Source organism: Myotis myotis, unplaced genomic scaffold, assembly GCF_014108235.1.
Source record: "Myotis myotis isolate mMyoMyo1 unplaced genomic scaffold, mMyoMyo1.p scaffold_m19_p_2, whole genome shotgun sequence".
Classification (NCBI taxonomy): Eukaryota; Metazoa; Chordata; class Mammalia; order Chiroptera; family Vespertilionidae; genus Myotis; species Myotis myotis.
Window position 1 is genome coordinate 16,836,226 of NW_023416324.1, and position 12,616 is coordinate 16,848,841.

Genomic DNA, 12,616 nt, shown 5'->3' on the forward strand with positions numbered 1-12,616 from the left:
ACATTAAAAAAAAAGAAGAGGTGATAGAGCCCTGGCTTGTTTGGCTCAGTGGGTAGAGCGTTGGCCTGTGGATGGAAGGGTCCTGGGTTCCATTCCGGTGGAGGGCGCATGCCTGGATTAGGGGCTGGATCTCCAGTAGGGGGTGTGCAGGAGGCAGCCGATCAATTTTCTTTCCCATTCTATGTCTCTCCCTTTCCCTTCCTCTCTGAAATCAATAAAAATATTTTTTTTAAAAGAAGAGGCAATTGATTGCTCATATGATAAATGCATTATTTGTTCAAGGCTTGTCTCTTCAAGGCTAAGCCTATATAATAAAAGCCTAATATGCAAATTGTCCCCTCCACCGGGAGTTCATTGCTTGCTATGATGCATGCTGACCTCCAGGGGGCAGCACGGGGCCATGGCAGGCATTGCTGATGCAGCACTGGCAGTGGGCGGCAGTCAAGGTGCCTCTGGCCCCATGGGTATGGCCACTGCTCTTGCACCTGTCAGCCTGCCCACGCTACTTACCTGCCACACCAGAGCGCAGAGCTGCAAGGACTCAGGTGGGAGAAGGGCACGTCTCTCACGGGCCTCGTCTCCTCTCCCTGTGCATGTGGCCTACGTGTCCTTAAGGCCCTCGGACCAGCAGGCGGGGAGGCTTCCATGTCTTTGGATTGGATCTATTTTGTTCACTACTTTATTGTGTTCATTAGATTCCACAAATGAGTGAGATCATATGATACTTGTCTTTCTCCGACTGGCTTATTTTGCTTAGCATAATACTCTCCAGGTCTCTCCATGATCTCTGAAAGGGTGCGAGATCCTTTTTTACAGCTGCATAGTATTCCATAGTGTAAATGTACCACAGCTTTCATGTTTCTCATCAATATCTCTCCTCCGCTCCTCTCCCTCTCAAATCAATTTAAAATAAATAAATAAATAAATAAAATCAATTTTAAAACATACATTAACCCCTAGAGTGCCGGGGAGTGCGATCGCGCTCCTCCTGTCTTTCGCCAAAAGTGCCAGGAGCACTATCGCGTTCCTGCAGTGTCACTATTAGGTGCTAGTAGTTCACTCTTTATTGACAGATGGCACCGAAGTGCAGAAAACAAATGTAGTAAAGGTTTCCTTAAGTTTTTGAATATGTAACTTCATTTACTTGCAACTCATAATTTTTTTCCTAAATTGCTGTAAAATCAGCAAAAATGCCTTGGCAATTTTAGCATAGTTCCTAGGATATTGGTTGGCATTCAAAGGGTTAAAGCCCTAGCTGGTTTGGCTCAGTGGATAGAGCATCGACTTGCAGACTGAAGGGTTCCAGGTTCAATTCCGGGTCAAGGGCACATGCCCAGGTTGTGGGCTCGGTCCCCAGTGTGGGTGTGCAGGAGGCAGCCAATCAATGATTCTCTGTCATCATTGATGTTTCTATCTCTCTCCCTCTCCCTTCCTCTCTGAAATCAATAAAAAAATATTTTTAAAAATACATGGGAACCGTAACCGGTTTGGCTCAGTGGATAGAGCATTGGCTTATGGACTGAAGGGTCCCAGGTTCGATTCTGGTCAAGGGCATGTACCTTGGTTGCGGGCACATCCCCAGTGGGGGGTATGCAGGAAGCAGCTGATCAATGTTTCTCTCTCATTGATGTTTCTAACTCTCTATCCCTCTCCCTTCCTCTCTGTAAAAAATCAATAAAAAATAAAAAAAATACATGGGGAACCCGGCTGACATGGCTCAGTGGTTGAGAATCAACTTATAAACCAATTGGTCATGAGTCAGTTCCCAGTCAAGGCACATGCCCAGGTTGCAGGCTCGATCCCCAGTGTGGGGCATGCAAGAGGCAACTGATCAATGATTCTCTCTCATCATTGATGTTTCTATCTCTGTCTCCCTCTCTGAAGTTTATATATAAACTATATAATAAAAGGGTAATATGCAAATTGACTATGACACACACTTACCACCAGGGGGCAGATGCTTAATGCAGGAGCTGCCCCCTGGTGGTCAATGCGCTCCCACAGGGGGAGCTCTGTTCAGCCACAAGCCAGGCTGATGGCTGCCAGCAGAGCGGTGGTGTTGGGAGCCTCTCCCGCCTCCTCAGCAGCGTTAAGGATGTCCAACTGCAGCTTAGGCCTGCCCCCTGCTGGCAAGTGGACATCCCCCAAAGGCTCCCAAGCTGCCAGAGGGATGTCTGACTGCCAGCTTAGGCCCGATCCCCCGGGGAGTGGGCCTAAGCCAGCAGGTGGACATCCCTCAAGGGGTCCCAGACTGCGAGAGGGCACAGGCGGGCAGAGGGACCCCCCGCCCCCCGAGTGCACAAATTTTTGTGCACCGGGCCTCTAATATATATATAAATTATTTAAATACATGGGGAAACGTTTGGGGGTAATTACTGCTCTTTATCTTAATGGTGATGGTTTTAAAGGGTATACACATGTCACAACTCCTTATATTGTACAGTTTTCATATGTGCAGCTTATTGTGTGTCAATTATATCCCAATAAAGATATTTTTTAAAAGTAAGCAAGAGCCCTAGCCAATTTGTCTCAGTGGATAGAGCATTTGCCCTGGGACTGAAAGGTCTGGGTTCAATACCTCGGTTTCAGGCTCCATCCTCAGCCCCAGTGAGGGTGCATGTGGGAGGCAACCAATCAACATGTCTCTCTCACATCAATGTCACTCTCTGTCTCCCCCCTCCCTTCCACTCTCTCAAAAAATCAATGGGAAAACATCCTCAGGTGAGGATTAACAAAAATAAATAAATAAATAAATGCAAGAAAACATTTTTACATATATATTTTATTGATTTCAGAGAGGAAGGGAGAGGGAGATAGAAACATCAATGCTGGGAGCCGTTCCATCCTTGCTGCTTGACACAGTCGCTGCAGGAAAGAAACATCTGCACAGCATATGCTCCAAGGGACCTGGTGTATATGGCATACTGTTTTTAATATGTTTGCTCCCCTTCTTAGCGCTATGTGTTCTTACCAGGGCCACCTCCCCGAGAAAGGTTGTTTCCCCAGCTGGGGATGTTTCCCTAGAGTTAGGGATTAACGGGACTAGGTAAGGGAATAAATCAGTAAAACCCCCTAGTGTTACAGAAATACAGTGTACCACTTATAAGAAACTCAGACTAAGACTGTTAGCAATAAATTTAGGACTTGCTAGGCCCACATCCCCAGGGGTCTACCCACCAGAGAAAGTACCAAAACCTATACCCCTAAAAACCCGAGACCATCAGTAAGGCTAAAAGGACAACTATCAAACACTTAAAGAAATACCACTGCAAACAATGCAGGCAGGCTCCTTATCTAAAAATCTTATGTGAGCTATGCAAGCAGAAAGACTTAAACTAAGTGCCAGGCAGGTTGTTAATCACCATAGCTAAGAACAATCACACTTAAGCTACATAACCTTTACTTAGGCCATAGAATAGGAAAACCTCCTTCAGTTTTTTCCTTATAGCTTAACAGTAGAGCAATAGAATAGTAACCTTAGAATAGAAATAACAAACTAGCCCTTATAATGAAACACAGACAATAACCTTTACAATAGAATGTACAAACATAGACAATGAATAAGATTAAAATCAGCAGAGCTAAATAGAAATGACATTTTTAACAAAGGCCAGATAAGAACTGTAAACATAAAACAAGAAACTGTAAAAGGTCAAAGGGGGACCGAAAACATACCATGACATAACGTATAGACACATGCTTATAGAATCAAATAGTATAAACGCAGTTGTAACAGGGCCATAAAGACAGAACCTGATTATGCGGATCATCTGAACGCTGTCTCCATGGCCTTCGTTCTTCGCCCATGCCGTCCACACTTTTGGGAACCCCCGGACCTCTGGGGCTGGACCCCGGCACATCAATGATGAAAATCATTGATCAGCTGCCTTCTGCATGCCTCCCTGCTAGGGATTGAGCCTGCAACCTGCGGATATGCCCGCAACTGGGAATCAAACCGGTGACCTCTTTGTTCAAGCCACACTGATGGGACAGCAAGAAAACATTTAGATCATGTGATTTGCCTGCCCCCAAACCACTGACTTCTCAACACATTTGATGCGAAAGCTGAAGTCCCCAGGCTGGCCTATGAAGCCTCCGCCTCTCTACCATCATCGCCCACCACTTACTTCCTCCTTTCTGTTCCCTCTTCCCAGTCTCTCAGCTCTTGGAGTACTCTTTTTTTTTTTAATCCTCACCTGAGGATATTTTTCCACTTTTTTTTTTAAACTAGAGGCCCAATGCATGAAATTTGTGCAAGATAGGCCTTCCTTCCCCCCTCCCTCCCCCTCTGCCTCCACTGGCTTCCCTCTGGCACCCAGGACCCAGGCTTCCCTCGCAGCCCACTTCGTCTGGAAGGTCATCTGGAAGGTTGTCTAGAAGGATGTCTGTTCTAATTAGAATATTATGCTTTTATTATTATAGATACTAGAGGCCCGCTGCACGAAATTCGTGCACTGGTGGTGTGTGTGTGTGTGTGTGTGTGTGTGTGTGTGTGTGTCTCAGCCCAGCCTGCACCCTTTCCAATCTGGGATCCCTCTCACAATCTGGGACTGCTGGCTCCCAACTGCTCGCCTACATGCCTGCCTGATTGCCCCTAACTGCTTCTGCCTGCCTGCCTGATCGCCCCCTAACCGCTCCCCTGCCAGCCTGAGCGACTCCTAACTGCTCCCCTGCTGGCCTGATTGCCCCCAACTGCCCTCTCCTGCCGGCCTAGTCATCCCTAATTGCCCTCCCCTGCCGGCCTGGTCCCCCACAACTGACCTTTCCTCCCCAGCTGGTCTCCCCCAACTGCCCTCCCCTACCGGCCTGGTTGCCCCTAACTGCCCTCCCCTGCTGGCCATCTTGTGACCACATGGAGGCGGCCATCTTTGGCCACATAGGGGCAGCCTTCTTGTGTGAGGGTGTGCTGGTCAATTTGCATATTACCTCTTTATTATGTAGGATATTTTTATTGATTTCAGAGAGGAAAGGAGAGAAACATCAGTGATGAGAGAGAATCATCGATGGGCTGCCTCCTGCACGCCTCCTACTGGAGATCAAGCCAGCAACCTAGGCATATGCCCTTAACTGGAATTGAACCTGGGATCCTTCAGTCCACAGGCCAATGCTCTATCCACTGAGCCAAACTGGTGAGGGCTTTCCACTTATTTTTAGAGAGAGTGGAAGGGAGAGGGAGAGACAGAGAGAAATATCAATGAGAGAGAGACACATCAATTGGTTGCCTCCCGTATGCACCCTGACCAGGGCCAGGATACGTGCCTGGGCTGGAATAATTACTAAGTGAATTACCCTTCAGTCCACAAGCCGACGCTCTATCCACTGAGCCAAACCGGTGAGGGCTGGAGTACTCTTTGCCTGCTTCCACTTTAGGGCCTTTGCTCTTGCTGTTCTTCCTGCCTGGAACTATCCTCCCTGGATTTCACATAAGCCTCATTACTCCCTCACCCTCTCACTTCCCCTGATGTCTGTTCAGATGTCACCTCAGACCACCCTATTTTTTAAAATATATTTTTATTGATTTCAGAGAGGAAGGGGGAGGGAGAGAGGGAAAGAAACATCAATGATGAGAGAGAAATATTGGTCAGCTGCCTACTGCACACCCCACACGGGGGATGGAGCCTGCAACCCGGGCATGTGCCCTGACTGGGCTCCTGGTTCATAGGTCGAAACTCAACCACTGAGCCACGCCGGCTGGACCAGATCATCCTATTTTGATACAACATGCTGTCACCCTTCAAGCCATTGCCCTGTTTGTATTTATAGCACTGATTGCGCCCTGTCATCACATTATCTATGTATTTATTGTCTGTCTTCCCCAATACAATGTGAACCCCCAGAACGGGAATTGTGTCTCTTTATTTTCAGTGCAGCATAAATGCCTAAGTATGTAAGACAGCTAGCACTTACTGAAATAATTACTAAGTGAATGAATTAATGAATGAATAAAACTTGACTAAGGCCACATTGGAACTTAAACCCAGATCTGTCTAATGCAAATATGCATATATTTACCTGTTAGGTTACACAGTTCTTCCTGAACTACCCTGTGAGGTGGGCACTGTGATTTGCCTCACTTTGCAGAAGGCGGAGCAGGGATGGGGAGGGGAAACGACTTGCCCTCAGGTCAGCTGACATCTGGATTCAAGTGTCAGGAGCAGTCAGGCAGGCGCATGACCCCAGCCCACAGGGAGAGGAAGTTCTAGGAGCCTGATGCTGACAGTGCACTGCCCACATGTGCTGATCGTAAGGCTTCTAGGAAGACTGAGCTCAAACTGCCTTTCAAGCTGTTTCATACCTCGCTGCCTTTGCTCAGCAGCCCTTCTGCCCTGACCTCCCAGCTGCCATTGTCCTTAGAGACCGTTTCAGCATCACCTCCTCCGAGAGGTCTCCTCTCAGGTCAGGGTCCTGGGGCTCCAGAAAGCGCCTTGGGCGCCCCCCGCCTACCCCCGTCCCCCTCAGGGGCAGGAAAGAAGCATCTATAACCCATCAACTTTCTGGAGTGGTGTCTCCGGGTCCAGCAGCAGGGGCCCAACTGGGGACCTAGCAGGAGGGTGGGGCCGAGAGAGAAACATCCCCACAGACGGATGCAGGAATGACGTGGCCGATCCAGCACTGCAGCTTAGGCAGTGCCTGCGGGACTGTCTGGATTGTCGCTCCTCCCCACTTCTCCTCCCACCCTCCTCCCGGCATCTCGTTTAATCTTTTCATCCGTGACGTGGGGTTACTCTTATCCCCATTGTACAGAGGGGAAAACTGAGGCTCACAGAGTCAGTGACTTGCCCAGGTGTCTTCACCGGCCAGTTCCCCCGGAGTCAGGGTTCCTGGGCTGGTAACACCCCGGGCTCCACGGTCCTCCACTTGCGGGGGGACGGGTCGCTCAGAGCCCGGGGGAGGCGGGGGGCGGGGGGGCGGGGCCACCCTTCCCGGCCTCGGGGCGGGGCGGGGCGGGACGGACGGTGACCGCGGGACAGGCTGGAGGCGAGACTCGGCCATGGAGGGGAAGGGCTGCCGCTACCAGTTTCGGGTCGTGGTGCTGGGGGACGCGACGGTGGGTAAGACATCGCTGCTGCGACGCTTCGTGGAGGGCGCGGCCGGGACCCTGGAGCCCGAGCCGGAGCTGGAGGCGGCGCCCACCGTGGGCGTCGAGTTCTACGGCCGCGCGGTGCAGCTGCCGGCGGGCCCGTGGGTCAAGCTGCAGCTCTGGGACACCGCGGGCCAGGAGCGCTTCAGGTGCGGGCGAGGGCGGTGCTGTGGGTGCGCGGTGGAGGGGCCAGAAGCGGGGGACGAGGAGGTGAGGGACCTCGGGTTTGGGGATCCCCTCAGAGGGGTCAGCCTCAGTGGCCCCGTTAGAGGTGTGGGTCTCCAGTCCTTCCCTCTCGAGTCCCGCCACCTACAAATGCAGCTGGTGGGCGCGGCCCGGCCCGAGCCAGGCGCTGGAGACCTGTTGCGCCTCCCCCCACCCCCACCCCCCACCCGGTCAGGAATGCAGGCCTTGGGTGGGGGAGGATCCTAACTGAAGCCCGGAGGGATGAAGGATGTGGGTGCTGAGCGGGCCCACGGGAGCACGGAGCGCGAGGTCTGGGGATGGGAAAGAAGGACAGGTTTGCGTTGGCCTTGACGGATGCGTAGGAGTTTGCCAGGCAGAGAACGGGAAGCGGACTTTCCGGCGGGCAAACGTCCGGCCTCCTCCAGGAAGGGCGGGAGGAATGGTCGGGAGAGAATGTGCATCAAACTCACTCCCTACCTGGGAGGCGCGCACTCTGGGGAGAGAGACGGCGTCCAGGAGCCGAAGCACAGGCCGTGTGAAATGAGCTGTAATGGGGAGAAGGAAGGGGGGGGGGGGCAGTCAGTGGATGCAGGGGAGGTCCTGCCTCTGGGGGGGCCTTGAAGGTGGGTACAGGGCTCTCCCCATTTACTCCTTACTCCTCAATCCCATCAGGTGCATGACCAGGTCTTTTTACCGGAATGTGGTGGGTGTCCTGCTGGTTTTCGATGTGACAAACAGGAAGTCCTTTGAACACATTCCAGACTGGCACCAGGAGGTCATGGCCACTCAGGGCCCCGACAAGGCAGTCTTTCTGCTCCTGGGCCACAAGAGTGACCTGGAGAGCACCCGCTGTGTCTCGGCCCAGGAGGCAGAGGAGCTGGCTGCCTCCCTGGGCATGGCCTTCATGGAAACCTCAGCCACAAAGAACTGCAATGTGGACCAAGCTTTCCAGACACTTGCCAACGCCATCCAGCAGGCCCTGCAGCAGGGGGACATCAAGCTGGAGGAGGACTGGGGAGGCATCCGGCTCATCAAGCCTCAGATCCCCAGGCTCCCCAGCAGAAAGCAGCATGCAGGCCCCTGCCAGTGTTGACTCTGGGAGGGAAGGGGTTAAACCAGTGCCAACCTCAGATGTGCTGGTGGGATGGAGACTGTTTCTCCAAAGGTCAAATGGCGGAATATACCCGAAGGGATCATAGAAACAATATCCTGGCCTAGTCATGGCTCCTGAATCTGGGGTCTTAGAGCTCAGCCCCTTTCCACCAGAAAGGTCTAGGCTCTGGCCAGGTAGCTCAGCTGGTTAGAGTGTCGTCCCAATACGCCAAGGTTGTCCGTTAGATCGCATACAAGTATCAACCAAAGAATGCACGAATAGTGGAACAATAAATCAGTGTCTCTCCCTTCCTCTCTCTCTAAAATCAATCAACAAAAGAAAGTTCTAGAGGCAGGTATACAGCTCCCTGTTGAGCCTGCTTAGTCATAAAACACCCTGCCTCAAGGGAGTAGGGGGTGGGGAGGTGCATGAATGAGATAATGGATGGGATAAGCTCAGCCAGAACCTGCCACTTGCTGAGAACTAAATGACAAGAACTGTCATCACCACTCCTCTTGGCTGGGATGTGGCCATTTCCAGCAGCCTTCTGGGGCTGGGACGCTGAGACGCTGAGTCTGTACACGCTGCACAGGTGAGGATGAGTGCAGGGAATTTCAGGACATCCTCAGCGCTGCCATGGAGGTGGGAGAAGCTCCCATCACCGCTGCTGTACTCGCCAGCCATGAGCCTGGCTTCTGGCTGAGCGGCACTTCCTCCGTGGGAGGGCACTGACAAGCAGGGCCAGCTCCTGCATTGAGCATCTGCCCCTTGGTGGTCAGTGCATGTCATAGCGATCGGTCGTTCTGCTGTTCGGTCAATTTGCATATTAGCCTTTTATTATATAGGGTTATGGAGTCCACTGAAGCCATTGTTGTGACATCACAGATAAATCCTCCCTCTGCTCAGTCCTGCTTCCTTCCTTTTCTCCCCCAAACAGGTTTATTTTTTTAGATATGTTTTTATTGATTTTCAGAGAGAGGGAGAAAGAGAGATAGAAACATCAATGATGAACCATCGATTGGCTGCCTCCTGCATGCTCCCTACTGGTGATTGAGCCCACAACCCAGGCATGTGCCCTGACCTGGAATCCAACAGCAACCTCCTGATTCATGGGTCAACACTCAACCACTGAGCATACCAGCTGGGCCCAAGCAGGTATTGATCTCAATAATGCCCTAATACAGTTGACCCTTGAACAACACGATTTTGAACTATTTGAACTGTGCAGGTCTGCTTACATGTGGATTTTTCCAATTGACCCATATAGTTCAAACCCGTTATTCAAGGGTGAACTCCATGGATGTGTCTTTGGGGATGAAGGAGGTCAGGTGAAGTTACACCCAGACTTTCTATTGCACAGGAGGTCAGCCCCCCTAACTCCAGAGTTGTTCAAGGTCAAATGTAAATGTCTACACACTAATCTCAGAATTTGCCTCCTGGGGAAACTAATTTGCAACAGAAACTGCAAGGCAGGGAATGTCCTAGAGCAATCAAAGATGGCTTCATGGAGGAGATGGTGTTTGTGTTGGGAAGAATCTCAACAGGTGTAGAGGGGGTGTCTTGAGGATGTCATTGTGCCAGTGGTCATGGGAAGGGCATGGATAGTTGCCACAGCAAAAAGAGCACTGACTACTTAATTTTGTGACCTGGAGCCAGTTACTGCACCTCTTTGAGCCTCAGATTCTTTCTCAGGAACAGGTGACTGACATTCCCTCCATCCTAGGGTTCTTGGGAGGTTTTCAATCAGGTTGAGTTTCTTAGCTTCCTCCCCATGGCAGCTGGGACAGGTGGTGTCTCCCTGTCTCCTCTTCTAAAAAAAACCTTCACTCATCCTTATGACAATCTTGCAAGGTTGGCACAATTATCCCCATTTTACAGATGGGAAAGCTTGGGCCAGGAGAGGGAAATGATTTGCTTTAGAGCATATTATTATTCCTTCATCAGATTTTTAAAAATGAACATCTGCTCTGTTCTGGGCTCTGGGGATACAGAATTGCCCTCCTGGGGCTGACATTCTAATGGAAGAGAAAGAAATGAGTAAATAAGTGAACCAAACTATTTCTAGTTGTGGCGCTATAAAGATCACAGATAAGGGTGATGTGGGTCCTTTAGAGCAGGTGGTTGGGGAGGGCTTCTCTGAGGAAATGACCTTTGAGCTGAAACCTGGAGGAGAAGGAGCCAAGCTAAGAGCAAAGAGCTGAGAGATCTGGGCAGAAGGAACAGCTGCCAGCACCGACTGAGCATTTATTTTATTTTTTTACTTTTATTCATTGACTTAAGAGAGAGAGGGGAATGTTGATTTGTTGTCCTACTTATTTATGAATGCATTGGTTCCTTCTTGTATGTGTCCTGACCAGGGATCGAGCCTGCAACATTGGTGTATCGAGATGATGCTCTAAAACTGAGCTACCCAACCAGGGCTGAGCACTTCTTATCTATGTATATAAAACCCTAATATGCAAATAGACCGAACTGTGGAACAACTGAACAACCAAATAACCGGTCGCTATGACGTACGCTGACCACCAGGGCGTGCACGCAGAACATGGCAGGCGTGGGGATGGTGGAACAGGTGAGTGGGGACACCACACTAAGGCGGGGCGCTGGTCACTGTCATCAGGGTGAGATTCTGGTGGTTACTGAAAATTCTTTGCTCTAGCACACCACGGTCCTACCTAGTGCTCGCACCTGCTGTTGGCACCCGGCGCTGGCCCCGATCGCTCAGCAGATCGCTCAGCACCGTCAGTGGGTGTGAGCAGTGGCTGCTGGCCCCAATTGCCCTCAGGGCTTCTCCACCTCCCCCTGCTCCTGAGGGGCGATTGAGGCCAGCAGCCACCTCTCGCACCTGCTGCCAGCAACGGCTCCACTTGCACCCACTGCTGGTGCCTGGTGCCAGTCCCGATTGCTTGGCACCGTCAGCAGGTACAAGCGGCGGCTGTCGGCCCTCATTGCCCCTGAGGGCTTCTTCACCTCCCCCTGCTCCTGAGGGGCGATTGGGGCAGCAGCCACCGCTTGTACCCACTGCTGGCACCAGCCCCAATCGCTCTGCGCTGTCAGTGGGTGCCATCAGCCTGTGGGAGCAGTGGCGGCGGGAGCGGGGCTGCCAACAGACAGGGGACAGGAGCTGCGGTGGGAGGGGTGCAGAGGATGGGTCGAATCCCACCCCTGTGCCCACCGCAGCCTCATGGCCCACAGTTCCTTTCAAGGTGCACAAATTCGTGCACTGGGCCCCTAGTGTATTGTATAAGGTAGTTACTTTAATTTTCCATTTTACTGATATGGAGAATGAGGCCCAGAGAGGTTAAGAAGCCAGTAAGGTCCAGCTGGTGTGCCTTAGTGGTTGAGCATCGACCTGTGAACCAAGAGGTCATAGGTTTGATTTCCGGTCAGGGCACATGCCTAGTTGTGGGCCTGATACCCAGTAGGGGACGTGCAGAAGGCAGCCAATTAATATTTTCTTCTCATCGATGTTTCTATCTATCTCTCTCCCTTCCTCTATAAAAAAAATCAATCAATAAATGAAAAATAAAAAAAGCAGCAGCCAGTAAGTACAAGGGAGAACCAGGAGGCAAGTACGAGCTGGGTTTTTTCTAGGAATCTATTGGAGATCTAGCGGCTAGATTAGAATGATGTGAAGAAGCAGGAAATGCCCTTAACTTTGTGTGTGGTTCATCTCCAAGAGCTTCCCCACCCAGGATACAGGTCTGAACTGGAGCTTGCTTGGGAGCTAAGCAGCTAATCCTGGGGATGGAGGTGGGGATTTGACTGTCAGGTGCTCAAAACAAAGTCCCACATCTCTGGAGGAAAGGAAAAACTGTCCATTCCCTCTCAAAATCCTGGCCAAGTATTGAAGAACCAGAAGGAAGGGGGTCCCACCCAGGGCAGGGTCCACCTCCAAGGCAGAGACAATGCCCATTGTCCCAGCTGCCTCTCCCCAGAAATGTCAGGTTTCCCATCTGTAAGGTGGGGATAATAGTTTTATCTCCCAGTGTGGTGGTAAGGATTAAATGATTATTATATGAACCCTACCACACGGAGGGGCTTACACACTGTGAGCTACTTCTTTTGCTAGTTGCTTATTATCAACCCTGCTGTGAAGTTACTTAGCTTAGGGGGTAGAGGGCCTCATGCCCAGGGTGGGGGCGGAACTGCACCAGAGATGGACACACCAAGTCAGAGAATCCCTTGCAGCTCACTGGGTGACACCCTCTCCTATACCCTCACACCCAGTCACCAAGGCATGTGAGGGCACCACT

At 51.2% G+C, this 12,616-nt stretch overlaps 1 protein-coding gene across 3 annotated transcripts; it reads left to right on the forward strand.

The window, feature by feature from the left end:
* The first annotated feature begins 6,961 nt into the window (after positions 1–6,961).
* Positions 6,962–8,671, forward strand: RAB42 (RAB42, member RAS oncogene family). 3 transcript variants are annotated; one of them, XM_036350696.1, is made up of 2 exons: positions 6,962–7,230; positions 7,940–8,671. In XM_036350696.1, the coding sequence occupies exons 1-2, from the start codon at positions 6,992–6,994 to the stop codon at positions 8,358–8,360; spliced, it is 660 nt and encodes a 219-aa protein (XP_036206589.1). In that variant the 5' UTR covers positions 6,962–6,991; the 3' UTR covers positions 8,361–8,671. The 3 variants fall into 3 exon arrangements, with proteins under 3 accessions (XP_036206589.1, XP_036206590.1, XP_036206591.1); XM_036350697.1 differs by having other exon boundaries at positions 6,963–7,052; XM_036350698.1 differs by having other exon boundaries at positions 6,968–7,048.
* The last annotated feature ends 3,945 nt before the right edge of the window (positions 8,672–12,616 follow it).